This window comes from Lepidochelys olivacea, assembly GCF_965140295.1.
Source record: "Lepidochelys olivacea isolate rLepOli2 genome assembly, chromosome: 1".
In the NCBI taxonomy this organism is placed as follows: domain Eukaryota; kingdom Metazoa; phylum Chordata; order Testudines; family Cheloniidae; genus Lepidochelys; species Lepidochelys olivacea.
Window position 1 is genome coordinate 339,757,452 of NC_140411.1, and position 27,644 is coordinate 339,785,095.

At 42.8% G+C, this 27,644-nt stretch overlaps 1 protein-coding gene across 3 annotated transcripts in view; it reads right to left on the minus strand.

Moving 5' to 3' along the window:
• Positions 1 to 27,644, minus strand: part of CAMK1D (calcium/calmodulin dependent protein kinase ID) — a 369,044-nt gene that overhangs the window by 23,004 nt on the left and 318,396 nt on the right. For all 3 annotated transcript variants that reach the window (XM_084617259.1, XM_084617257.1, XM_084617258.1), the window contains exons 6-8: positions 22,304 to 22,379; positions 5,546 to 5,658; positions 3,705 to 3,783 (exon numbers count right to left, since the gene is read on the minus strand). In XM_084617259.1, coding sequence (XP_084473385.1) covers positions 3,705 to 3,783; positions 5,546 to 5,658; positions 22,304 to 22,379 — 268 coding nt within the window. The remainder of the gene's footprint in view (positions 1 to 3,704; positions 3,784 to 5,545; positions 5,659 to 22,303; positions 22,380 to 27,644) is intronic.

Below are 27,644 nucleotides of genomic sequence, written 5' to 3' on the forward strand. Positions count from 1 at the left end.
GATTAGTTTGCATGCTTTGTTTTATTTGCTTAGTAATCTGCTTTCTTCTGTTTGCTATCCCTTACAATCACTTAAAATCTGCCTTTTATAGTTAATAAATTTGCTTTGTTTATTAGGAAACCCAGTTTATGCAATTTCTAACTGGGGCAGGAGGGCAAGGAGGGCATATCTCTCTTCACATTGCGGAAGAGGGTGAATTTTTATGGGCTTGCACTGTGCAGATTCTTTTATATAGCACATGACAGTATACCTTTGGGTCTGCCCTGAATGTTGGGGCAAATTCCTTAAGCTGAGTCTTCCCAGAGCTGATCTCAGTTTCTGTGTCTTTCTGCCGCTGGGTGTGGCCCTGACTGTGTGTGTGCTAGAGGAGGCTTAAGAGCTTGGCTCAGCAAGACAGGTTAAAAGGGGGCCAATGCTGGCAGAACAGGTGGGCTCAGTGTTATCTCAGCACATCAGGTGGCACCTTGAAGGGGGGCAACTCGTCACACTTGGATTCAGCGATGCTTTACATAGCTGGGAAAGGCCTTATAAATAAACCACTGTCTTGTAAAGCCACACTTGCAGAAAAGTATCTCTGCAACAGAAATGACTGAAAAACTTTTTTTTAGTTGATTTTAAACAGAAGGTTGGATTCTGTGGAAAGCAGGAAAATTTATGGAGCATGATTTTCCACTGGCCTCTGGCAACAAGTTGCAAAAAACAACAACAAACATAAAACCCAAAAAACCAAACAACACTTTTTATCTTCCTGCTCCATTGGTAGGGCTCAGCAGCTGTGTGCTGGTCTTGCCACGTTTCTTTATTATAGTCCAGAAACCAACAGTGATGTCACCAGGCCAAGACTTGGATTTGAACATTTTGTGTAATTTGGATAATAACTTTTCAGAAAATTTGTCCTTCAGAAATATAAAAGGTCATCCAGTTCCCCGCTGGGAGCTGTATTTCTGGTTCTTTACTTTTTATTTGGAAGATCCACTTCTATCACTTGGTTAATTTCTTGAGGCTCAGAATTGTATAATTTGAAAACACCTTTTTTCCTTCACAAAAATTACAAACAGTTTCCCAAATTTCCTTTTTGTTACCAAGACAATAGGTACTGTTATTGATGGGACAGAGGAGACTTGCAATGATTTATGTTTTGACTTCTCCACATTTCTGGTTCATATTGATGCCGGCCATTGATCTTGCTAATATTTTACATATGCAATGTATTTATGGTAGTGGGTAGGTGGAAGGATGAAGACAAATAATCTCAATTTCCTAGATTATTTGCGTGACATCCTCCGTGTCTCATGTCTTATTGTTTATTATGAGAAAAGAGATATATTGCTCTTTTTTCCAGTTGTTTTTGCCCCTTTGATTGCAAAGACTGAGTATCAATCTAGTTGTAATCACAGCTATTGTTAGAGCCTGCAGTCATTGTCTGATGTAGTACTCTAGTTATGATAAATCCATGCCATTATGCCAAGATTTCCAGGACTATCACTTGCTTTGTATACATTCACAATTCATTGACCTGAATCACAAGTCACTTGTTAACTAGAGGAGCAAACCATGACCCTAATTTTTAGACATTGCAATCAGCAAGGAAACCAGCATAGCAAGAAACATGTTTTTGCATTGCACTGATTTCTGAACATCAGGTTACATCCCATACCATTACACAATCTACTGCTAGGTAGAGGAGGATAATTTTCCTATAGGTGAATGAAAGCAGTATCAGTCATGTGTTTATAAATTTGGGGTATTGCCAGGCTCATTGTGCCCAGACAATCAGCAAGTGATCATAATCCGCTACAGCTCCAGTGTTCTGCTGTAAAAAACTTGGAGACAATCTACCTTTTCTTCTGTCCCAGAATTTAAAGTAACAATGAAATGCAGACGAACCAATGAACTTCAATGAAGGATACCAAACACCCTGAATCCTAATCTAGGAATCTGTTCCATGCTACCACTTTTAAGCCTTAGTGAAACGTAACATGTTTTTTAAATGGATAACGTACTGTGCACCCAAGCTACATAATTTGCAAACTATGCTACAAGCATATTACACGTCAAATCCAATTTTAGTGCCAGGTACCTAGACAGGTGTGCTACATGTTCAAGTCTGCAGTGGGAGCAGTTCTGAACAACCAAGTTCACCGCTCCTCAAGAGACCAGAGCATATTTTTTGGAATTTCCATGTTCCAGATACATGAAGCAAATGACTGTTATGTTAACATCTCTGCATGTTCATTTTATGCCAGTGCTGTAACTTGGCTGCATTCTGCATTCAAGTATACTGCTGCAGTGGGGTTGTCCAATGTAACTGAGCGCAGAACTTGGCCATTGTGCTCCAACTCCCCCACAGGACAAGTACTGCAGTAAATCAAGCTACTAAACTTATTATTGTTCAAGTTCAGCAACTTTATAAATGGCTACGGGTACATGCAGGATGAACTTGAGGTGCTGAGGAAACACATTGGTTAGTGTACCATCCACCCTTATGAAACCGCAGAATGCAGTGATATTTTCAGTAGCTGTGATGTTCCTGAGTGGAAAAGGATTTCTACTGTCTTTGATTCCAGTATCCTTTCCTTTGCAATTATTGTTATTATTGTACAATTCCCAAAAGCAGCATCTCACAGCACCAACATCCCTGCCCTAAAGGATTGTATCGAAAACTGTGATCCCCTGAGTGCTTAGAATGATGGCCTAGTGCAGTGGTTTTCAAACTTTTTAGACTGCATACCCCTTTCCAAATAATGTAGACTACTGCGTACCCCCATCTGAGATAGGGTCATAATATATCTATGATTAGATTGCCAAGTCTTATTAAATAAAGTGCGTTGTCTGCCAGTACAGGATTTTTATTGTGTACACCCTGATGAGAGTTCGTACATCTCTTTTGAAAACCACTGTCCTAATGGAGAGGGGACCGGCCTGATACTCAGGAGATGTGGATTCAATTCTTGCTTCTGCTGCAGACTTTTTGCATGATATTGGGCAAGTCACTTGAATGTCTACACTGCCAAAAAAAGTGTGATCTTATGTTGGGTTCAAATTGCGGTGAAGACATAGTCCCTTGAGGGGGAGTCTTGGGTTAAACTTCAGCTGCTAGCCACATTGTGTCTGTACTGCTATTTTAACCCAAATTAGCTAACATGGTTAGTTAATGCCAGTTAAGCAGTGCAGACATATCATTGTCGACACTGTGCCTGTGAATTGTGGATGATATCTCCCGGTCTCCCTGACTCACCAAGGTGTTGTGAGGCAAAGAGTTTCAGTAGTTGTTAGGTGCTCAGACTCTATTTGGATGAGGGCCATATAAGTAAGCAGATGGCTACGTTTAATTGCGTCCCATTGACTTCAATCTGCGTTTTAGCAAAATGGGCCAAATTCTGCATTGATTCATGCTGATGCAACCTTGCTGATGCAACCTCACTGCTGCAGTATAACTGAGAGCAGCAATTAACTAATTATTCAAGGATTTCAATGGGACTACTGGCAAGCTTAAAGTTTTTGAAGGTTCAGGGCCTAATTTCAGACACCCTGGAACAAGCAGGGAGAACTAGGGGCCAAAGACAGGGGTTGCAGCAATAAGTTACTCAGCAAAGGCTCGTATACAGCATAGTGCAGCAAACATTCGTCTTTGAACACACAAATTAAAGAAAAGTCTCATTTCTTGAGGTCATTGCAACAGAAGTACTGTGTTAGTTGCTTACCATGGGTGCCGGGCTGCTTGCTCACAGGTATATCTTTTGTTAGGGTCTTTCTCCATCAAGTTCCGAATAAAATCTTTAGCTGTAAAAAATAAAATAAAATAAGCAAAAGCAATTGGGCTGACATCTGGAGAAGCAAGGACACACCGTGGTATTTAAAGGTTCGTCTTAAGGACACTGATGTATGACACGATGACTGTCTTCCCCTTTCCCTCCCCCTCCCGCCCACTCATACAAGACCCTCATCAAAATGAAGTGTGCCATTCATAAGACTAGCCCAATAGGCAAGATTAATAATAATAAAGACACAGGAGTCAATTATCAAATTTGAGCACAGAGACTGAGCATTCCAACTCTTTCTTAGGGAGGTCAGACAGATATTTAAATTTCCACATTCCTATTTTAACCATTTAATCATTATTTAATAGGCCTCCCCAGAAGTAAACTAGCGGCTTCACAGAAGACACAGTCACTGGCCTCAAAGGATTTGTGTGCTACATTTTAAATGTGACACCGTGAGTGAGGGGATGGGGTGAAGAAGGACGAGCGTTACAGAGCCTGTGATTACTCATTTCAGTCAAGTCACATCTGGGTGGTTCTGTTAATGTTTTGGCTGCTGTTTTTTAAATATCAAATATAAGAAAAATAGGTGGTGAATGTGATCAGCTCACTCGGGCTTGAAGCAGTGTGTGTTCAGGAGACTTTTAAATGGAGAGAAGACCGTTGAAGGGAGGACATCAAAGGTGTATGAGGCAGCCTGAAAAATGTGACCTAAGTGCCTGTCTGAGAAGCCAAATTTGGAATGAAGTGGCTTGATTTAGGCTCCTCGTGTTAATCTGATCTATTTGGGGGAGATTCCCAAAAGTACCCTGGGGATTTCTCAGGAGAAGTCCCACTGACTTTCAGCTTTGTGCTCCTAAATTCCCTAAATCTTCCTCTGGATGGATTTCTACCATCACTATGGTATCTGGGCACCAGATGTACACAGTATGAAATTTTGTAGCACTAGAAAGTTGTTAGCTGCCCCAAGCACAATCCTGCCTGGGACTTCAGTACATAATTGGGTGGTAGCCCATCCTGCCACCTGTACTGTGGTGGATACACTGATATTTTTAACATGCTAATTTGATCAGAAATAGCACATGTACATCTGTCCGAGCTGGAAATTATACCTCCAACGCCAGTGTACACATACCTTAATAACATGCCTGGGTTAAACAGGAGGTCTGTGGCAGATTCATGAATGGAATCCAGAACTTCTGACTCCCAGCCTAGTGCTATAACTACTTGACCACATGCCCTCCCTTCCCAAGGGACTGATGGGATTTTTCTTTTCTTGTTGTTTTAGCCATTTTCATTCATTGATTTCCTGGGTTTGCTTCTTTCCTGTTTACACTGCACAGCTCCATCAATCAGGCCAGCAAACACATTCAGGACAAAAACGCTGAGTTATTTTGTTTTCTATTACTGGAGACAGATGAAAATGTGCATTTTATTCAGATATGCTGGAAAAAAGAAAGTATGTTGTTTTCTTGGGGCTGAATACGAATTCTCATGTCATGGTCTTCTCTACAAGTCAAGTTTTGGTGTTTTATGCCTGACACTGGGAGGAGACAGGAATTAATTTGAGGCTCTCATAGAAATAATTTCCCATGATGCTTAAAAAATATTTGGGTTAAAAGCCTGCCCTCAGTTGAACATATAGTTCCCTCTGACCTCAAGTTAACAGGAGTTGGGCATACTATGGAGATCTAAATTTCACCCTTGGAAAGTATGAATGGTAGACTTCAGTAATATGAAGGAATGTGCAAGAAATGGCTATTGCAATTAAATGAGCTCCTTACCAGACTCTGAGATGTCATCCCAATATGGAGAGTCAAATTCATATTCCGCCTTAAGAATCTGCTCAAAGAGCTTGGAGTCATTTTCATCATAAAACGGAGGATATCCACAGAGCCTAATAAACAAAACAGATCAGGGGATGTGAAACACTTTAATCGCTTTCTGGGGAGAAGGTAACAAATGAGGAGGAGGAATTCATATTTGAGAATCATGGCTGAAATACATGGCACATTCAAGCTTCCCAAAAGAGTCACGTGCTTCTCTAATAGATGCTCTCTTTTGTCAGGAACAAGTGCCTTGTTGCAGCTACAAACAGAGTCCTGATTGCTGAAGGCCCAATCCTGACCCCTGTGCGAAGCACAAATGAAGATGGACTTTATGCAGGAATTCTCCATTGAAACCCCGGCACAGCGGCTACTACAGAGTGGCAGAGCCATCTGTGCCCCGCTGGGGGCATTTGGCCAATGGACCCACAGGATCAGACACAATAGCCATGACCCCCTCATCCATCTCTGCCCCTATCGGGGAGTAGAGAAAGTTTTCATGGGATGCTGCTCCATGTTGTAGAGAGAGATCAGAACCCACTGCACAGCTTCTATCACAGCTGGGACCTTTCTCCATGGCCTTCCTTAGCCCTTCTGAAGTCTCTGGCCCCCCGAACAGTCCACACACAATTTAAATCGACTTCCTTCCAGTGGTGTAGGGCCCACGCGGCTCCAATTGGGTGACAGTGCAGAGGCTCACTAGGCTGGCAGGCATCCCCTACCCTCGGAACTCTGGAGTGCACAAAGGAAGCATGGCACCTGTAACAAGCTCTGCTGGCTGGAGCAAGGTAGGGGCAGCATCAGGACCAGCCCTGAGCGCTCTCTGGGTACATCTGCATTACAGCCAGGGGTGTGAATGGCAGCTCGTATAGACACACCTGCACTAGCTGTCCTCTAGTTAGCTCGCTAAAAACAGCAGTGAGGGTGTGGGGACGCAGGCTTCAGTGCTGGCTGCATAAGACTGCCTGGCCCTCCTGGGCATGTACTTATGTGTGCAGCCCACGCAGAAGCCTGTACCACAGCATCCTCACTGGTATTTTTAGCAAGCGAACTAGAGGACAGCTAGTGTGGATACATCTACAGGAGTTGCCATTCACGTATCCAGCTGCAGTGCAAGTGTACCGTTCCTTTTTTGCCAGAGGCACTAGCTATGAGGGGAAGGTTGCTTGCCCATCCATCCCATCTTACTCTTAATGTCCCATAGAAAATAAAACTCCCGAATCACTGCTAAGGAAAAGCTGTACTTATCAATCATTATTATTTGGATTTGGGTAATACCCACAATGCACTAGGCACTGTTTACCCACATAGTCCCTGCCCCAAAGAGCTTAAATTTTAAGGGGAAAAGCAACATATTGATAAAGGGCAAGGGAGGGTGAATACACCCAACATATAGATAATTTTCTATATATTTTTAAAATTAAATAAATACATTCTAGTTCTACCCAACTGTGTCTCAACCTACCCATTATTAGTTGGCTAATTTCTTGTAGGTGTCATATCATCTCTCTCACTATGTACCTACTGTATTTATCTGGCTCCAGCCCTCATAGTATCTAGATGCTAACAAGGTATATTTGACAAAGAACAACAAATAAATTTAATGCTTGATCTTTTGCATCCACCTAACAAAAAGCGATCCAAACCTGGAATCCTTGTTTTATCTTTACTTAGGCAAATCTCCTGGCCCTATGTATTTATAACTAGACATTCTGGAAGCTTAGCACTAAGATAACTAGAATGTTAGCATACATAAAACATTGTCTGTATAGTTAGACCAGATGAGCAGTGGCATTTTAATTAAAGTGTTCAAAAGATTTCCCCCAGCTGTCTTGTTTTACATACAGGTCTGAACATCACCTTTGTAAAATGACAAATGTACTCTAGAGATTGATCCAGCATTTAAGCAAATTGTGCTCACAGTAACACAGGACCTTTCTATCTGCTCTGTTCCAAGTACTATGTCTGCACTGAGTTGCACCAATCTTCATCCCTTATCTTTAGGCTAGGTTAGTTCTCATGCTGTCACTTGAGCAGTGTCAGGGCCATATGCTTCCATAATGTTCTGTCCTGTGTCAAATCTGGCACATTACACCTATGAGGAACAAGTGTTTATTGATGCTGTCCGGCCACTGTGTCTGAGGGGGTCTTTTCCATCCTGCATTCATTGGGTCAAAGTCGAAGATGATTATCACAGAGAAGTTGGTAGGCATGTTGGGAACACTGGGGCATGGCCACTAGGTAACTCGAGGGGATGGAAGACCACAAGTGTCAATGAAGCCCCCTCGCACTAGGCCCCTGTGTCCTTGCCCCCCCCCCTCCTGCCTGGAGGCACTCGCAGCAGCTCTGCGTGCTAGGCCCAAGTGTCCTTGGCCCCCCCGCCTGGAGGCACACACAGCAGTTATGCTGAGAATCTGCAACAGTATGTTGCAGAGTCAGACTGCCTGAAACTAAGCAAGGCCAAACAGGGGAGATATGGAAGAACAATGCTGAATAAAGCAGCTTTATGTATAGTTTAACAAATGATACAGAGAGTCAGGGAACTAGCTGGAAACTGGATTGGCTGGCTATATGGATACTTGGAGCAGCTTGCTATTGGATAAGTATGCTGGAAAAAAGGATGTATAAAAGCCTGTGTAATTTCCTGCTCTGTTGTGCAGGATTTGAGATTTTATTCTCCCTGTACCTTTTTGCAGCTGCAAATAAACTTTTCTGCTTCTCCACCCCGTTGTGATTATTGGGTGTAGCACACCGGGTAACGAACCACTCCAGCTGTTGTTCAGCCTCTCGGCACTGGGTGCCGGCAACAGGCATTTGGAACAAAAGACAATACCACCTTAGAGAGCACTGGGTAACCGTTTGAAAGCACAGGACCTGTTTAGTTAGAAGACAGGTATCTTCATTTGGCTTGAATTTCTACAATTCGATGTTTTTAATCATTCAAAGATGCTTAATCTGAATGGTACTGAATTAATCTTTTTAATCTTGACAGTGGGAGCCATGTTTCAGTCCCATCGATCAGGATACTGACCACCAAAGCATTATATATCTGCAGCTTTGTCCCTCTCCTTATCAGGGTGTTCAGTTTGCATAAGACACTCTCGATGAAGCACCCCATTACTGACACTGCTTTTCCAATGATGGCTTCTAGTTCTTTCTCGGTGCAGCCCACGTTACCAACAACAGAGCCGAGGTAGGTGAAATCACCAACAATCTCGACTGGGAGGTTGCCCACTAATATGGTAGAACCTGCAGTGTATTCAGAATTGCTGACAGGAAGAATTTTGGTTTTGCCCCCAAATCATTTTCAGGCTGATTTTTGCAGCTGAGCTTTCCAGGGCTTTAAGCACAGCAGTCAGCTTGTGCATTGATTTGACAACTAGCACTATGTCACTGGCAAAATCGATGCTGGAGAGGTTCTTATCATCAAGATGCATGCCTAAAATGCATTTACTTAGTGTCTGTTCAAGCACATGGTTTATTGCAGAGTTCTGGGGTGGCAATGAAACTCTGTTGAACACCCAACCTAGTTTGGAAGAAAGCAGTTCTCTTCCCAGTTACAGGACTGCAGCTCGAGGAGTCATGTAAGAGAAGAAACTCTACACAGTGAGTCAGAGAGGACTATGAGTTTCAAGATCAACCAGAGTGACTCCCTGTCAGAGTGGTTGAGGTGGGAGAGGCGTTCATCTGAGCAGCTTCAGTTTTGGTATTGCACTTGTTGCTTCAACCGTACCGCCACATCTCATTGGTAGGCAGTCTAACCTCCTGTGCTCAATGCACTGTACAGGGCAACACCAATCCTGCCAGACTGGATGGAGCCCACTCTGGGGTTCTCATCTTTTCCCACAGGGCCCAGGCCTAAGGTTGGATGGGCTAGTAACTGCTATGAAAGTAACGAATGTGTTTGCCTCAGATCAATGTGATTTATGATATATTAAAAATTAATCTCACATGTAGGGGTCTTTTATGTATTGAACAGAAAAAGTGTTAACCCTGAATAAGGAAGGCTCAAAGGAGCTGCTCATTAGAGAAATGTCCAGGTTAAAGATGCCAATCACTGGCCTCACTGAAACCCACCTTAAAGATAGAGGGGAAGAAAGAATAGACAACTATCATCTTATGCAGTCAGGTGCTCAGGGCATGAGAAAGGAAGGAGTGGGTCTCCTCCTTAAACGTCATATCTGCAAATTGTTCTCTTCGTTTGAACCAATTTCCAGTCACCTACTCAAAGCCCAGCACCAGCATAAGCATGGAACATGGACAATTATTCTTTGCTATGCTCCAGCCAATGAAGCTTCTGATGACAACAAGCGAGATCTACAATCAACTCAGCAATCTTCTGTGAACTACCCTGAATGACGACACCGTCATTCTCCTGGGTGAATTTAAGGCTATTGTTGATAATTTGAGTAAAGCATGAAAAAACGTTATTGGGCTTGTTACCCTGGAAGGTGAACACTTTTTACAGTTGCGTGTTTCTCATGAGCTTGTCATTATGAACACCTGGTTTCACAGGAAGCAAATTCACCAATTTACTTGTCAGAGTAAAAATGGCCAAACAAAGAAGATGTTTGATTACATGATAATCTCTTATCATTGAAAACTGTCCATCTGCCACTGAAGAACATAAAGTAGTCTCTGCAAATTTGTCTTAGACTAAAAAGCACAGGCAAAGCAGTGATTGGGTTGGCAAAATTTGATTTATCTAACCTAAAAAACTATAGCATTCGAAATCACTGTGCAGTTGAAATCTTGAACAGGTCTGAGCCCTGCCAGAGTGTACTGATGCTGAACTTACCTGAAAGGACTTCAGATCCCACACAATCAATGCCACTATGACATCACTGGACCCCCAAACAAAGTGCCAAGAAGCCCTGGATCTCTGTTAATCTCTTAACCATCATTGAAAAACGTTGCCTGGCTCATTTGAGAAGTAATGTGTGGTCCCATATTGTAAGCTACAGGGTGCTTGTAATAAAGTAATACATGCTGACTGCAAACCTTTCATGGAAATCAAAGCCATCACACTTGAGGAAGCTTCTGTGATGCTCTTTGCAGGGAGCCCAGAACGGTAAGCCACCGTGTTAACATACCGCCTCAGCAAGAGAGAGCTTTGCTGGAGCTTAAACAGTGTGACAGCTCCTTGCCAACTGGTTTGTCTGCCTCACCAGCAAACTCCTTTAGACTCTGCCAGTCTAAATCTTACCTTGCAAGTATCATTCCGTGAACCCCAGGTCCCAAGAGATGTCTCTCTGCAGTGTCCAGTCTCTCTCACAGCAATTATTAAGTATGCTGCCTCCAAAGAGGCCATGCACATCCCAGCCTGTTAGTTTAGCGGAGGACCCACACTTCACTTTAATATAACAGCACTGAGATGGTTTATAGCAATACTAAAGAATGCAGATTTACGTGATGCTAAGCAAGAGAAAAAGAGACAGATCTCTTATAACACACTTATGTCAGTCTAGTGACTGAAACATACCTTTAGCAAGTTACAATCATGGCCTAAGCAGCTTTCTCACTTACATCAAGCTACCAGAATCCCCAGCCTTCGAGCCAGAAGGATCCACTGTTCACAGAATGTTGCTCCCTTTGTCCCCAAATGACGGATACCAACATGGCTTTTGCTTTTCCTTATATTTCCCCAAACTCATTGTTTTGCCCCCAGGGTCAGGATGACTCCCGCTATTCTTCTCTTCCTATGGACTTCCCGTCCTCTTGTTGACTCTTATGTAAATGGGGTGTCCACTGATTTGGTTCTACAATGCTTTATTTCATTGGTGACAGGGAGATAGTTGCCTTCCCTCCTGTCTGGAAGAAAACCTGTTTCTCCCTTTGTTTGGCCACAGACTTTAAAGTATAATATCAATGAGTATCCATAATTCCTCATATAGTGTTAATACATGCATTTCACAATTATATTAATCACCAGTGTGTCACTGGCTTTCAAAAAAGACCTTACTAGATACACTTTTATAGTACAATGATATTGTATACAATCAGTTGATTCAACTGCTTATTTTTTGTGGTTCAGACCCCCTGGGAGTGTCTGGAACCTGATTGTCACAGCTTCTGCCAGAAACGACATTGCCTCCTAATATAAACACTTACGCGACCTCACTGAGGAGAAATGTAATTCATTCAGAGTGGTCTACTCCAGTTCTGGCCAACTAATCAATACAGAAGCGGAGTGCATGGCATGCTGGAGTGAACTTGAAATGCACCTCCAATTTCTTTGCACCCTGACATTAAGGCTGCTGATGAATTGACCCATTACACACAAAATGATCCTGGCGAATTCACTATTGACAAACTCCACAGCGTTGTAAAGAAGTGTAAGGGAAATAAGGAGGCAGGAGTCTGTGGAATTCCTGCAGAACGGTTAAGAAGTGATAGATCAGCGGTTGTTAATGGTTCCACACACTGTTCAATATCATCTGGAGAACAGAGTCAGTCCATCCAACTGGCAAAAAGGCATTATTTTCCCGCTTTGGAAACAAAGGCAGCAAATGAGACTACTGCAACTATCACAGCATTATTCTTCTACCCTTCCCAGACAAAGAATTTGCTTCTGACTTGCTGGCCCAAGCTGCTGATATCTTAAGGAGAAAGAAAACACCACGACAAGTTAGCTTTACTCCTGCCCATTCCATGACGGAGCAAATCTTAACAGGGCAGCAGCTACAAAAAAACATCATGAGAATTCAAGCACCCTGATTACACTTCTCTTTAGGCCCTGATGTGAATTGTTTTTTCACACACCTGTCCGATACAGAACTCATATAATATTTTCATAACGTTTTCTTAACCCCCAGGATGATTAACCTAAATAAAGTATTTAATTCAAGAGAGCCAGCCATTGTAAACAAACAAAGGATTTAGCTGAAACATTAGTCTGTAGCAACAACAGCAGTAAGTGAAAAAAATCTGTAAAATATAAAAAAGTAGCATTATGTATAACACAGAGCCAGCTTCCTGCCCTTGAGGTTATTTAAACCCACTTAACACACAGAGTAAAATTATCAATATTTTGTTAACTCTGAAGATTCAGTCTGCTTTATAGATATATTTTATATACTGGGCCAGATCCTGATCTCAGGTATAACAGAATAAATCTGGAGTAACTCCATGGGAATTTGTAGTGTTACTCTGGATTTACTGAGCTATAACTGAAGTTGAAATCTGGCCTTTTATCTTTCAAACCAGATGTACTCTGCTGCAGGCAAGTGTCCTCATCAAAGACTGATAAGATGTTTTCACACCAGCCAAGCTCTTACATTTAAATCAAGATTGGATGTGTTTCTAGAAGACATGCTCTAACTCAGCCATAAGTTATTGGGCTCGATGCAGGAATCAATGAGTGAAATTCCATGGCTTGTGTTATGCAGGAGGACAGACTAGATGATCACAACCGTCTATCTATGCATCTAAACAAGACCTGACATGCCATATGCCTGATCAATGAAAACATAAAATAAAAATAATTCAGACAACTGGGATAAAGCGCCATAGTTACTTAACTCTATGACTGCTTAAGAATATTAACATAACCTACATTATTATGGCAAATATCAACGCTCAGAGCCCGCAGTCACAGGGACTGATCATGCCTCCATGATATACACACGGAGAGGAAGCTATTCATCCTGAATAATACCATTATGGTTATCTTGCTTGTGCAGCTACCTTCAGGAGTAGAGCTCTTGATACAAAGGAACCTACCCAGTTTCGCTCTTCAGCAAAGGGTAGTAGTTAAAACTTTACACACAGAAAGGAAACTGACTAGAATTCTAGCCTCTCTCAGTGTGAGCACTCTACTCTGTAGCCTTTCCATGCCAGAGTGGGAGAGTGCTGCTCACTTTGCAGGCTACACACTATTGGTAAGCAGTGTAGCTGTAGCCGTGTTGGCCCCAGGATACAGGGGTGAAAGTAAAATGCAGATTTTGCTGGTACAGGGCCGCTTTGGCCCCCCCGAAAGGGGTGTGGCCTTGGGCAGAAGGGGTGGGGCTGGGGGGGTCAGCATCCCCCAGCCAGTCCGTCTGTGCTCCCTGGCCCGCGCTGCCCGTGGCTCCAGCGGTGATTTAAAGGGCCCAGGGCTCTGGCCGGCACAGCCGCAGTAGCGGCAGAGGCAGCCAGAGCCCCGGGCCCTTTTAAATCGTGGCCCCGGGGCAGCTACTTCTTTTGCCCCGCCCCCCCCCCCACCATCAGCGGCCGCTTTAAAGTCAGCGGTACGGGCTGGTCCTGGCGGCTACCTTTTACTGGTACGCCATACCGGCCCGTACCCCCTTACTTTCACCCCTGCCAGGATATTAGAGAGACAAGGTGGGTGAGGTAGTATCTTTTATTGGACCCACTTTTGTTGTCTCTCTCACCTACAGAAGTTGGTCCAATAAAAGATATTACCTCACCCACCTTGGCGCACTAAGGGTGACATTTTCAAAAGGGCTGAAGAGACTTGGGAACTGAGGAGCCTCAGGCCCACATCCTCAAAGGTGTTTTCCCAACGATATTGGAATATTGGGAATGAAGAGTGAAGACCTGTAAGGGCAGAGAATGACCGGGAGGGAAATAGAAACTTATGAATGGCTCATTTGCTACTTGTGGGTTATACCGAATTGTATTGCTGAGCTGCAGGGAGTAGAGCTACTTATTTAAATAAACTGTACATAATTGTACATAAAATTAGTTATATAAATTTCAACATTTTATTTTTTTCACTATTTTTATTTTATTTATTATTTATTTATTTAACTTTTGGTTTTAACCAATCTACAGGGTGGTCGAAATATATCACTCTTTCCTTGGGTGGGCTCTTATCCCGGGATCTAGATATAAGAGGCTTCATACCTCCTGGCCACTCTCCTGCATTTTCCAGTATCCTCCTTAAAAAACAAACAAAAAAAAAGTCCTGAGGAAATTACAAACCTTGGCTCTCGTGGTCTGCACGCTCCTTCCTGTTCCAGTGAACAGGCATGTGCATGTCCTGTCAGGCGGCTCTAGCGAGAGTAATAACTCATTTAAAGTGTACAGTATACTGATTACTTTGACCGAGGTACAAGAGCTAAGTTGGGTTTACAGAGGTTTATGGCTGAAAAATGTTCCGCCTTCAGGTAATTGCAGGGACAGATGGTGGCAGTTAAATACCTCCCTGTGTTAGGGAGCCGTACAGAAACATATGCCCAAGAAAGAGCTCAAGGAGAGATTCTCCCTTAGCAGGAGTAGTCCCTTCCACGGCTCCTCCAGGGGGGCATGCGCACCATCCTCTAGAGGAATGTGCTCCACTCTCTGCATCTGGTCAGCTCTGCTGGCAACTCCAGAACTAAAGGAGTCATTTCCCTGCTCCATTCAGATATTTACATGTTCCTCTCATCACAGTGCAAGAACAAGCTCTTGCTCCAGCTGATTAGCTATTATTAACTATCCCTGACATTTCCAAGGTCTCCTACCATGGGCAATGCAACAGAACCTGCTAATAGGTGAACTGGCATAGAGTGAAACTCTGTTAATGTTGAACATAGGGAAGTGCTTGTATGTGGCTGGTAGTGTTCAGCTGAAACACCCCACCCTGTTAGGAGTAAGTGGGTTTGCCAATTCACTGAGCCAGATGGTTCAGTACACCTCTACCTGGATATATCGGAGATAGCAGCAATTTTCTAGGGAAAGATGATATAGGGTGTGGGCAGGGCAGCCCTGAGAGAGGAACCCCAGGAGAAGCCAAGCATGGAGAGAAGGTATGAGCAGAATTTTATGTCATCTTATTGGGATGTTAGATGGGTGTGATCTGAGTTACTTCAGAGAATTCTTTCCTGGGTATCTGGGCTGGTGAATTTTGCCAACATGCTCAGGGTTCAGCTGATCGCCATATTTGGGGTCGGGAAGGAATTTTTCTCCAGGGCAGATTGGAAGAGGCCCTGGGGGGGTTTCGCCTTCCTCTGTAGCATGGGGCACGGGTCACTTGCTGGAGGATTCTCTGCACCTTGACGTCTTTAAACTATGATTTGAGGACTTCAATAGCTCAGACATAGGTGAGAGGTTTATTGCAGGAGTGGATGGGTGAGATTCTGTGGCCTGCATTGTGCAGGAGGTCAGACTAGATGATCATAATGGTCCCTTCTGACCGTAATATCTATGGATCTATGAATCTATAATCTGTTTAATAGAGCCAGAACCCAGGAAGGGAGATGAGTTTGGATTTTACACTGAGCATGGACTTGTTTTGCAAGGCAAAATGGGAAAGGACCCTGCTCGGAGTCCTGAAGTCATCCCACATGCAATTTATGATGGCAGTAAGTTGTAGTGGAATTCTACTTTCTGGGCCAAATTCCAAGGTTCTTACCTAGTTTTTACTTGATCCTTACTTAGCAAAAAATCCCTGTGACTTAGATTTGGCCCATTGTGAAGATCCTGTGTGAAAAAAATGACCTCCTTTTCAGAGGGTTTTGCTACATTTCTTTAGTTATGCGAATAGTCAAAATAAAATACACAATCTCTCTCCAGTGGGAAAATTCTAGTTCACCCTGGGCGAGTTTCAATCAGTTGTTAGCTGTCATCATTTTCTTGAAGTTTCACCAAAGAAATAAGCACTTTAAAGACTATTTAAGGGTCTTGCCACATCAGAAATAGCAACTGGCTGTTTCTTATGTTTTCTCTGTGCCTACCATTCCCACCCTTCCCCAAATTTACTCCCAACCTGTAACCAAATAATAAAATGGGATGCTAATATGAGAAAAACAGCCGGACTTGCAAAAGAGAACCACGTTTTCTGATGTTCTAGGGAAAGTGCTGTAGGGGCCTGCTTAATGTACCTATTTCCTTACCAAAGCAAAACAAAACAAAACAAGCTACACAAGTTCCCACTGCACAGTGGTTGTGATTCCACTTACAGGAGAGGCTCTACACATCACATGCATATGGTCAGCGTATAGCTTGCAATGCAGAACGTACCAGGGTAAATCATGCACACTCTTTATTGATATAATAGCACATGTTGAAATCTCTGTGTGAGGTGTGCACAAACCCCACACTAGAGAATAAGAGGTTAAGGAGCAGCAATGGGCTCAGGCGGCCCTGCCCAGCCACACCTGCAAAGTCTGTACAAGCTGGAGACAGGGCTTAAAAGGGGAAGTAGAATAGCTCAGAGGAGAGTAGGCAGTGGAAAGGAGCAGAACTCTGCTCTGAGTTCTGGGGAATTACTTCCCAAGAGCTCTTGTGGCCTGAGACTTGGGAAAACAGACCTGATCAGGCCTACAAAGGAGAGAGTTGGGAAGGTCAGAGACTTTATTTGGGATTCTGTAATTTACTCCATGAGCAGAAGGGCAATTTGGGTAGGAAGTGGTCCAGGGGGCAGCTGCGCAGCATCCTAACGTGCAGGACATAGCTACTCACCATTGGGCCCTGGATTGGAGCCCGGGGGAGAGGGTGGACCCAGCCTCCCCTAGCCACTCCCAAAAGACAGGGCATCAACAGAAGCCTTCACCTCAGTAGAGTCCAGCTGGGGAAGACCCTGACTGTTCAAGGGCCCAGACCAGCAAAGTGCCCATAATAAGGTGAAAGCCCCGAAGCACTTGGAGAAGCTGAAGGACAGGACTATAACTGAAAAGGGGTAGCCACCTGCTGCACTCATACCTGTCCCCAGGCAGCAGTGGGGGTGAGTGTTCCCCTTTTACACTCTGTAATGGGTAGAGGTAAGGCCTGGGGCAGACAGGTCTGACTTTGAAGCAATGCCCTGTATGGGAAGTTGTCCAAGTGTTACTTATTGTTGGAATATACGTATTTTTCTCATTTTGAGCAGAGACACTCGTTCTGGCTGACACTACCACCTCTGAACCGTACAGCTCTCCAGGGCACAACAATATGGAGAACACTGAGCACATTAACAAGAATAATGAAGCTACTGAAGGGCTGATTTTGGCTTGTATTTTCCCAGGGTTTAACTCTGGCATCCTGGCCAATTCCAACATGGGTAACCACATTCTGCTTTCATTAATTCCCCCTGCAGTGTCGGATGGATGTCGTTGCTCATTTCCTCTCCTAAGGTATTGGGTAGTGATGCTTGGTATTACTAAACCTGCCACAATTCTCCCTGTAGGGGGCTTTGTCTCAGTGGTAGTGGGAATTATTTCCTGTATATCAGGTTGTTACATTTTGTACTGTACTTTGGGAACATTTCAAGATAAAGTTATTAGTATCATTTCATGCACATCTACATCAAAGTAAAAAACAACCCAACAACAGGGATGGCACGGTTTTTGGGAAGGAAACTGCCTTCTACAGATCACTGTTGCTTAACAAATAATAATAATAAAACAGTAACGATGTTACTCTATCAATAATTTGTTAAATATAAATAACCAGAGGCTCAAGCAGAACATGCTGCAACCCATAATTCTTTTCAACTTTATAATGCAATTTTCTATTTTTTGCTTCCATTAACTTAAAATTCGCCATGTACAAGAATCTGAGGGACCAGAATTTTAGCTACCTGGCATTCATGAGCTTGTCCGTGTGGGTCCAAACCCATGGGATAGGAATTTGATAAAGTCTCTCACTCTTTTTTCTATTAAACTGAACACATACCAAAACTGCCTTGTCACCAGTGGGAAACGGAGCCCAACAATGAAGCTATTTCAAACTGGAAAATGTTACAACTGGAATAAGAGGAAGTTGCAAGCTGCTAAAATTAGTTCTTGTGAGTAATGACTTTTTATATAAAATGAGTTTTTGATTAAAAAAACTCCATTGCAGCAGATGCTGAAATCTGGCTGTGATTTATAAAAAAGCATTAGAGGCTGGCACTGAAAGAAGGGTAGCATTTCCTAAGACATCTTCACGTATCAGGGTTACATTTTTCTGTGTGCTTATGATCTATTATATAGCCAAATATTCATCAAAAATAGCAATGCATAAGAAATAGCTTGTTTTCTCAATGTCATAAGCTCAAGACTATCCTGGGAGAGTGTGTGTTTCTGTTTGGATGTAGTTAAATCACTAACAGTAACAATATTTTATAACATTTTTCATTTATGCCCTGCTTCTGAATTGGGTTCCCCTAAACTGCCATCTTTTTAAATCCAACGACGGTGACATGCTAAGAGGAAGTAAGCTCTGGTAAATGTTTTCTGTTCTGCCCAGAAATTACTTTGAATCTCACCCCCCTCAACACACACAATGATTGGAACTAACAGCCTGGCTTGTTAAGCAGGTATTGGCTTCACCTTCACCCACTGGAACTTTTTAGCCAGTCTAGATATAGTAGCATTCTCTGCCTGGTTGAGAGAGTTATTCTGGAAGTGTGAGCGAATAATGCAAGTATAAAGTCAGATGTAGTCACTCATTTCAGGCCAATTATCATCTTAGCTGAAGATCCTAAACTGGTCACTTTCTCTTCATCCAGGCATTAATACTGTTCCCATCAATGTGGTATCAAAAAGCCTGCAGGGCTATTTACTAAGAAGACTGGGAGGGAATCCTATTCTCTTTTTCACCGAACATCTACCATTGGCTAAGTCCATCTCAGGGGCTTCCACTTTCTTTCAAAGCATCAGGTATTGGGTATTACTGGAGATGGGATGTCTGAGTAATGGTGTGGCAAATACATTATGTCATAGCTGGTATGGCAAATCATTGTTATTATTATACTTTCTAATGTATATAGTAAAAATTAGATTCCTATTAGATATATAATCCAGAAGCCTTAAAATTCCACCTCTTCTTATAGGACCTCGTTGTTATTCAATGGATTTCACCCTGCTGGGCAGGGAATTCCCGATAGGGTAGTGGAATTTTAAGTCTTCAGAGCAGTATGTGTATCTTTTTTGAAAAACACAAGCACACATTGATTTTGAAAACAAATAGGAGATACTGTTGCACTGATGCCTGCAAAACACATAGTTTCACTGGTGTGAAAAGAGTGTATATTGGTAACATTGCTTGAGCCACGTGTCAAGGGGCAGGACTGAAACCTTCTATCTGATAGTTACACACAGATCACTGGGAGGATTATTTCTTAACCAAGTGCTGCAGAGGGGTTCACTGTTGATCATCTTCATGAGCACAGCTCCTGCCTTCCGACACAACTAATAATAAAACAGGGGTATTAGGGAGCGTAAAAGCAACTAGTGAAACAGCAGCAGCAAAAAGCATTTGACTGCATGTGCCATGGCTGAATGGAGCTGAGGACATGGATAGAACATGGACTAATTTTATCTCTGCACAACCAGACAGCACTAGCCAGGCCTGCTTGTGTGTAGCCGTAACAACACATAAGTATTTCTATGGTAAAAACTCTACACTGAACTGTAACTGGGAAAGAGATGCTAATAGTGGCCAAGCCTCTGGCCTGCTGTTCTCTACCATCTAGCCTCTGAGCCAGGCTGAAGTACTATGCTTAGCATAGGCAGGACTGAGGGCTTGACTTAAAAATGGACAGAAAAACCTTGCTAGACTTTCCCTCTATTACTAACCTAAGACTCAAAGCTTCAGGAAAACACATGAGGAGGAGTGCTTCACTCAGCAATGTGCCTTGGGCCCTGCAGCCCCATATTTGCAGCTGTTAGGTGGCAGGGCTTGAGGGCAGTAAACATCACTCTTTTTTAAAGGAATATTAATGAGTAATGGCATCCTCAGTGATCTCTGAATTATTTAATATTAGGGCTGTCGATTAATCGCAGTTAACTCACGCGATTAACTCAAAAAAATTAACCGTGATTAAAAAAAATTAATCTTGCAACCTCCGCACAACTCCTTTTGTGTCAGGACCCCTACAATTACAACACTGTGAGATTTCAGATTTAAAAAGCTGAAAGCATGAAATTTACTATTTTTTAAAAGCCTATGACCATGAAATTGGTAGGGCCCTAATCATCAGCATGGATGTATGTCCTCTGGAATGGTGGTTGAAGCATGAAGGGACATATGAATCTTTAGCGCATCTGGCATGTAAATATCTTGCAATGCCGGCTACAATAGTGCCATGTGAATGCCTGTTCTCACTTTCAGGGGACACTGTAAACAAGAAGTAGGCAGCATTATGTCCTGCAAATGTAAACAAACTTGTTTGTCTTGGCAATTGGCTGAACAAGAAGTAGGACTGAGTAGACTTGCAGGCTCTAAAATTTTACATTGTTTTATTTTGAATCCAGGGGTTTTTTTGTACATAATTCTATATTTGTAAGTTCAACTTCCATGATAAAGAGATTGCACTACAGTGCTTGTATGCGGTGAATTGAAAAATACTATTTCTTTTGTTTTTTACAGAGCAAATATTTGTAATAAAAATAAATATAAAGTGAGTACTGTACACTTTATATTCTGTGTTGTAATTGAAATTAATATATTAGAAAATGTAGAAAACATCCAAAAATATTTAAATAAATGGTATTCTATTCTTTTTTAACAGTGCGATTAACCGCAATTAATTTTTTTAATCGCTTGACAGCCCTATTTAATATACGTCCATCCTGCCTGGAAGAGCTCTGCTCCTTCAGTGCTCCTGAGACTACAAAAGGCAGGATTTGGCTCTAGGGATTTAGCAGTGCCAATAGCTTTAATTCTCTCTGCAAAATTCTGCTGCCTCCTTCTGTTGTTAAAACTTGCTCTGAGGAAAATCCACCAGTCAGCAATGTTTTCAGAGGAGAACACTGCAGACACTCAAGCAGAACAGCGAAAGTGTCGGAAAACTGACATTATTTAGGATTGTGTTGTTGTTGTTGTTCAAGAAAAACAGTGCAATATACTTAAAAAAGAAGAAGTAAACCACCATTTGGGTGGCACTGGGGAAAACAGGTCATAAAATTTATACTCGGGACTAAAAGAAAATGCAGTTGACAGACAAACAATATGCACTGTGCAGCAATGGATAATGTATCAATTATATGGTGTGCACACAAAAATAGCTGTGCTGCATTACGCAAAAGTTACGCAAGCTGACAAGCCATCAAATGTTTACACAAAGGGAAAAGGAACCAAATAGGAACAATTTGATGCTGTAGCACTTTAGTCACTTTTTGCTGCAGACTTGTTTGACTGTGACATTTGTATAAAATAGAAAAATACCACCACTGGAAATATAAGCATCAACAGGTCTAACCTGGCTTCTGTTATACTTAGTAGCAACAGGGTTGTTCCCTGCTTCAGTAAACAAAGAGAACAAGTTTGTCATGTTAGCTGTGCCCTGTTTGGCCTATCTGAGCCAGCCTATTGCAGCAGCCTAAACATGTTTCAAGGAACCACACATGGTACAAATGCCAATTGATGAAAGGAATCTAAGGCTGCAGACAACATACACAATTACGATCTAACCCACATACGCCCACAGGGAGCTGGGCCCAGAATGCTGACATTTATAATTCGGCGTTCCTCACTTGAGCTGAAGGGAATCTCCCATAGATAACACAAGCAGCAGGTCCCTTCTCTTCCCTGTAGGCCAACCACTAGAGGTTGACCTCACACATTCATACACACACAGCAGGTTTCAGCTGGTGCCCATTGATCCCCAGCACTGTTATAGGCACAGCTCCCTAGTCAGCAGGAATGACCACTGCATCACCATGTCCCTGTGCCCAGGGGTTCCCAGACTCTTTCCATCTTGACTCCCATATCCTTTCCAGCTACTGTGGACTCAGACAATAGGGGTGAGCTTCCCTTGATAAGAGGAAAAATATACACAGGTGAGTATGTGTTACAGATCCTATAGTTATAAAATTAACAGATACTTACAAAATGTATGCGATTACCCCAATAGACCAACAATCCACCGCTTTGCTGTAGGGTTTCTGGGCCAGCACTTCAGGAGCTGGAAAAATAAAAGTCATATAGCTAAATGTAACAAGACCAAAACTGTGCGTGTTGCCAACATGCAGGACTCCACGGTCATTCATAGAATCCCTTGGCCAACATAAGAATGGCCGTACTGGGTCAGACCAAAGGTCCATCTAGCCCAGTATCCTGTCTTCCGACAGTGGCCAATGCCAGGTGCTCCAGAGGGAATGAATAGGACAGGTAATCATCAAGTGATCCATTTCCTGTCATCCACTCCCTGCTTCTGGCAAACATTCAGAGCATGAGGTTGCCTCCCTGACTATCTTTGCTAATAGACATTGATGGACCTATCCTCCATGAACATATCTAGTTCTTTTTTTAACTCTATTATAGTTTTGGCCTTCACAACATCCCAGGCCCAATTCTGTGTAATGCCCATTATTTATTTTGGGAGCTGAGACTACCTTGACTTGTTCCCTAACTCCCAGACTCAGGCCTCATATTAGAAGGCCAAACCAGAAAGTTTTAAAGAGTATTTATTGAAAGAAAATTGAATCCGAATGCAGAGTTAGCTCATCATCTTCCAATAGAGATTAGAGGACTGAAAACAAAAACAAGCACATAAAAAAAATATAAAAGACAATCAGGCCACAGGATCATCAGCTTCCCGTCAAAAGAACTTTTGGTAATGCGAAGAAAAACAAGACAGTGTTGCACAATTACTCAAATGTACATTTATAAGTTGGCAGCTCTGTGGCATTGTGCTATCAAATGGAAGATTTCAGGAAGCAACTCAAATTGAGGACCATGTGTCACTGAGCTGATATGCTAAGTTTCCAGGAGAGGGATAAGAGCTAGACAGCTGTCACTGTACCTCCTACAACCTGACTAATGAAGCATGGCGGTTGTCAGAGTCAGAGGGAGCCACTTGCCCTTATGTCTCAAGGAACAAAGAGACCACAATAACTGAGAGAAACTAAAAGAGCTAGGAATTAGAGCTAGACACACACACACACAAAAGAACTGAGCCTCATTTGCATTTAAAACTGTTAACTACTATATCCCATGGAAGATGGAGGCTGAACATTTATTCAAAGGCTTTTGGGTTTTTTTTTTAAATCACTGAACCTTAAAAAGGCACATTTACTACATGAAAGTCTGGAGAACTATGTCTATGCTGGTAGCTTTCATCTGGAAATGCTTAACACTGAATTTTAAACCCCATGGCCTTAATCTTTTTCATGTAAAGAAGCTTTTGAATTTTCAAAGCAAAATGCCCACAGTAATGCAAAAATCATTGCTCATGATATTTATAAAGTTGACCTGCCGTGTTGGGTTTAAAAGCACAGGGTTTTCTCATGAGTACTGAGGATTTTAAGGGCCAGGTTCTGCCACAACTATTCATGTTGAGTAGTACTTTTACTCTGCAGGTAATCCTACTGAAGACAATGGGGCTACTCCAAAAGAAAGGGGCCACTTAATGTGGTCAAGCATATCACACTCTGGCCCCTTGCTGTACACAATGCAGTACATTTACAGAGCGCCTAGCTAAAGATTTCCTGCTGCAGAGACTGAACAGTCTAAATAAAACAGGGCAAAGGAACCCAGGACAAAATTTCTGGAGGAGGAGGGCGTGGAAGTTATTAATGACGAGGAGTTGCTTGGAGGAAAGTGTACAAGGAGGGATTTAAGGAGGACAAGGGACTTGGCTTCAAGCCTTCTCTCATACTGCACCCTATTTACGATACTGTCTCCTTGCTCTCATCTGCCAAGAATAGACTTGGGAGATGTAAGGAGTAATGACTGGGAGAAGTCTAGAGGAAATGAGAACAGAGAGATGGCTGGAAGTGAGGTTACGAAGAGCCTTGTAGGTTAGGATGAATTAAGCTTCACACAGCCCTATGATGTAGGGCAAATATTATGCTCACTTTAGAGATGGAGGAAGAACAGCCTACCAGACTTTGGCCACTACAAAACAACAAATGATAACACTTCTGTTCAAATATAGGATTAACAATATGTTAAGCACATATGCTGGACAATTCTTTTTCATCTTCAGACACAAACACTACTGAACCCTCAGGCATGCCTGTGAGGTAGGCCAGTGTTCTCATCCCCATTTTACACAGGGGGAAACTAGACCCAGAGAAGTTAAGGGACTTGCCCTGGTGCCCTAGTGCGAGTCAGTTTCAGAGCTAGGATTAGAACTCAGAGGTTCCTGGTGCCCCATCCTGTGCACTGAGAACATGCCTCAATTTTTATGAGAGTGGAATATATGAACAATGGACTTGCTCCTTCTCCTATTGATGTCAGTGACAAAGCAGCCATTGACTTTAATGGGAGCAGGCTCTGGCTCAAGTCAATAATAACATTAACAGTCATTGCAGGCTCTGATCCTGACATTGACTCTGCATGGGTGGATCCTGAACTTCAGTGGAACTCCATGTAGTGCAAGGTTCCACCTACGTTGTTCCTTTTGCAGGACAGGGGCCATAGTCCTTTCCTCAGTTTGCACCACTCACGCCTCTCAGAAGCCTGCAAAGTACCATACTTCTCCTTTTAGACTCCTCTCTGCACTGGGGGCCCAATCTGACTAGAGCCTCCTGCAACATGATGCTAAGCACATCACACGATCATGCCCTAGGTGAGCATGACTGCAATACTTCGTCTGCATCTGTTGCAGGATGGTGGCTTCTAAAGCAGAAGAGCTGGAACTCTAAAGAGTTTTCTGAATGCTAAAGTAGCATGGCTATAGGTTTTTGTTTCAAAGGGCAATAACTCAGCAATTAAGGTAGGGGCATGTGAAGAAAAGAAGGCAAGAACAGTGGCCCAATCTGCTTTTGATACATATCAACAGGACTTCCATACATGCATCTGAGGACAGGATTTGTGATAATAGCAGTGGCGGACACCTATTCTATCTACAGTTCTTATATGGCCTTCATTGCCCTACACACCTTCTACGCTGTCTGTAATGTATTTATCCTTGCAATATCCCCATGAGTAGAGAACTTAAGAACAGAGACACTAACTAACTAGTCCAAGTCACACAGGAAGGCCATGGCAGGGCAAGGAATGAAACCCATGTCTTCCAAGACCCAGCCTAGTGCCCAAACCAGTGGGCCAACGTTCCTCCCTAGGCCAGGCCAGACCAGACCAAACCTCATAATGATCAATATGCTGGGGGAGAAACACTTAGGGCAATGGAATTCTGAAAGAAATTCATGTGTCCAGTGATCTGAAGAAACAAGTCGGAGAGAGCTGTGAGAACCAGTTGCTCATGTTGCTCCGAGAGGCGAAAGCAAGAATTGTGATTTAAAAAAAAGAGGCCATTGGTGCTATGAGGTAAAACAAGACAAATGGCTGCGGAGAAACTGAGACAGAAAATGGAGGTAGGGAGAGTGAAATTAACAAGTGGGGAAGAATTCACTACCTTCTTTCTGTAGGTCTAATTCATTAAAACATATGTGATGAGTTACGCCCTGTGGCAAAAAGCCCTACTCACTTCTGCCAAGGACCCTGGGGAGCTGCTATTTTCTAAAGGTTTACACACTGGTGGAAATTAGGGGTTTTCAACTTAAATTTCCATGAAGCCAAGGGCTGTATGCTGGCACCAGGGAGCAGGAGACTGGACTGCAGCTTCCATCACCACACCCCTCCCTGGATTCCCCAGGAGTCATTGAGGACACGAGGCTGCCCCAGCAGCAGTGAGAAGAGCTTAAAGCTCCAGCTCCCAGAGCATTGCTCACTCTTCCAGCAGCAGAATTTGGAGCAGGGGGCCATGTAATGTACATACTACATACCAGCCACAAGGAGATGTAATCAGAACACCAAACATACCTTTAGGACTGTTTTTATTTACACCTGCTGTCTAACTGTCTGTGCTCCTCTCATCCCTCTGTCTCCCATGTTTGCTACCAGATCACACATTCCCTTGCCAGTTTCTTGTCTTCTCTTCCCCTTTCTCTCCTACCTTTTCTGTCATCCTCCTCCATTCTTCTTTCCCCTTAGCTCCTCCTCCACTACCCCCTTCTACCTCCACCAAGCAAAAAAACCCCAAGCAAAAAGTCAGCCTTAATCATAATCCTATTGCAATAAAATAAAACATCTATTTTAAGAAAATGCCACCAAGATGTGGGCCTAGCCACCAAAGCGAACTCATGATCCTTCTCTGCCTCTTCCCATCCCTGCTCTCTTGGTGCAGGGCTTCATTTCTCTTGTCTCCAGTAATATTTTAAGCTCTCTGGGGCAGAGACTTATTATCTGTTTTCACAGATTCACAACTCTTAAGGCCAGAAGTGGCCATCTAATTTGACCTCTTTGCATAGCACAGGCCAAAGAACCTCACCCTATAATTTCTGCACCAAGTCCACAACTTCTGTTTCAGCAATAATATATAGTTTAGAAAGATATCCAGTCTTGACTTAAAGACAGCAAGTGACAGAGAATTCACCCATGCCCCTAGATATTGCAATAATGCCGAAGAGCCATACAGTCATTGACTAAGCCCCACTGTGGTAGGAACTGTACAAACACAGAACTAAGGGATGATACCTGCACCAAAGAGCTTACAATCTAAATATCTTTCTTTATATGCCTGTGAAGTGCCTAATATAGTTTCAGATGTTATAAAACAATACTGAGCATTTATAAGCATCTGTGTTTGGATTAAAATGCTATATACAATGACCAATCAAAAATGTTAAAGGCAAAAAATAGGACCTTCTATCACACAGAGCTCTTCACATCTGGGTCATCATGTTTCATATCCAGCCAATGTCAGCAGTGACTGCATTACTGCCATCTCAAGGGGGTTTGGTGGACAGCTGTGAAATGGTCTCATTTAATTTGTAAGCAGTCCAACGTACATAGCCCCAAAAGCACCACTAGAAATGATGCCCACTGAGACTGCAGCTGGCAATCTCTGGAGAGGTAGTCAAGATGTGAGAGAAAATAGCAGGCAGTAAGGCACGTGAGAGAAAATAGCACTACCTCTTTCTGTTCTTCAGATAAACAGAACACTTGACTTCCCAGCCCTGGCTACCTGGTGTTTTTCACAATTTCATTTAAAATAATCTGGAAAGAAAAATGGAAGGGTTGTTCTGAAAAGAGATTTTTAGAAAAGGAATTAGAAAAGTTGCTGGCTTCGGCCCTTCAAAGTGAGTGGTCGTGCTCTGTTAGAACACACTAATAAGTTCCCAGAAAATGCAATAACTGAATGCTGAAGGATAGTAGCAGTTCATGTTCTTGAAAAGAGTTTAGCACATGAGATTTTAAGCTTGCTGAGCATGCTGCATGA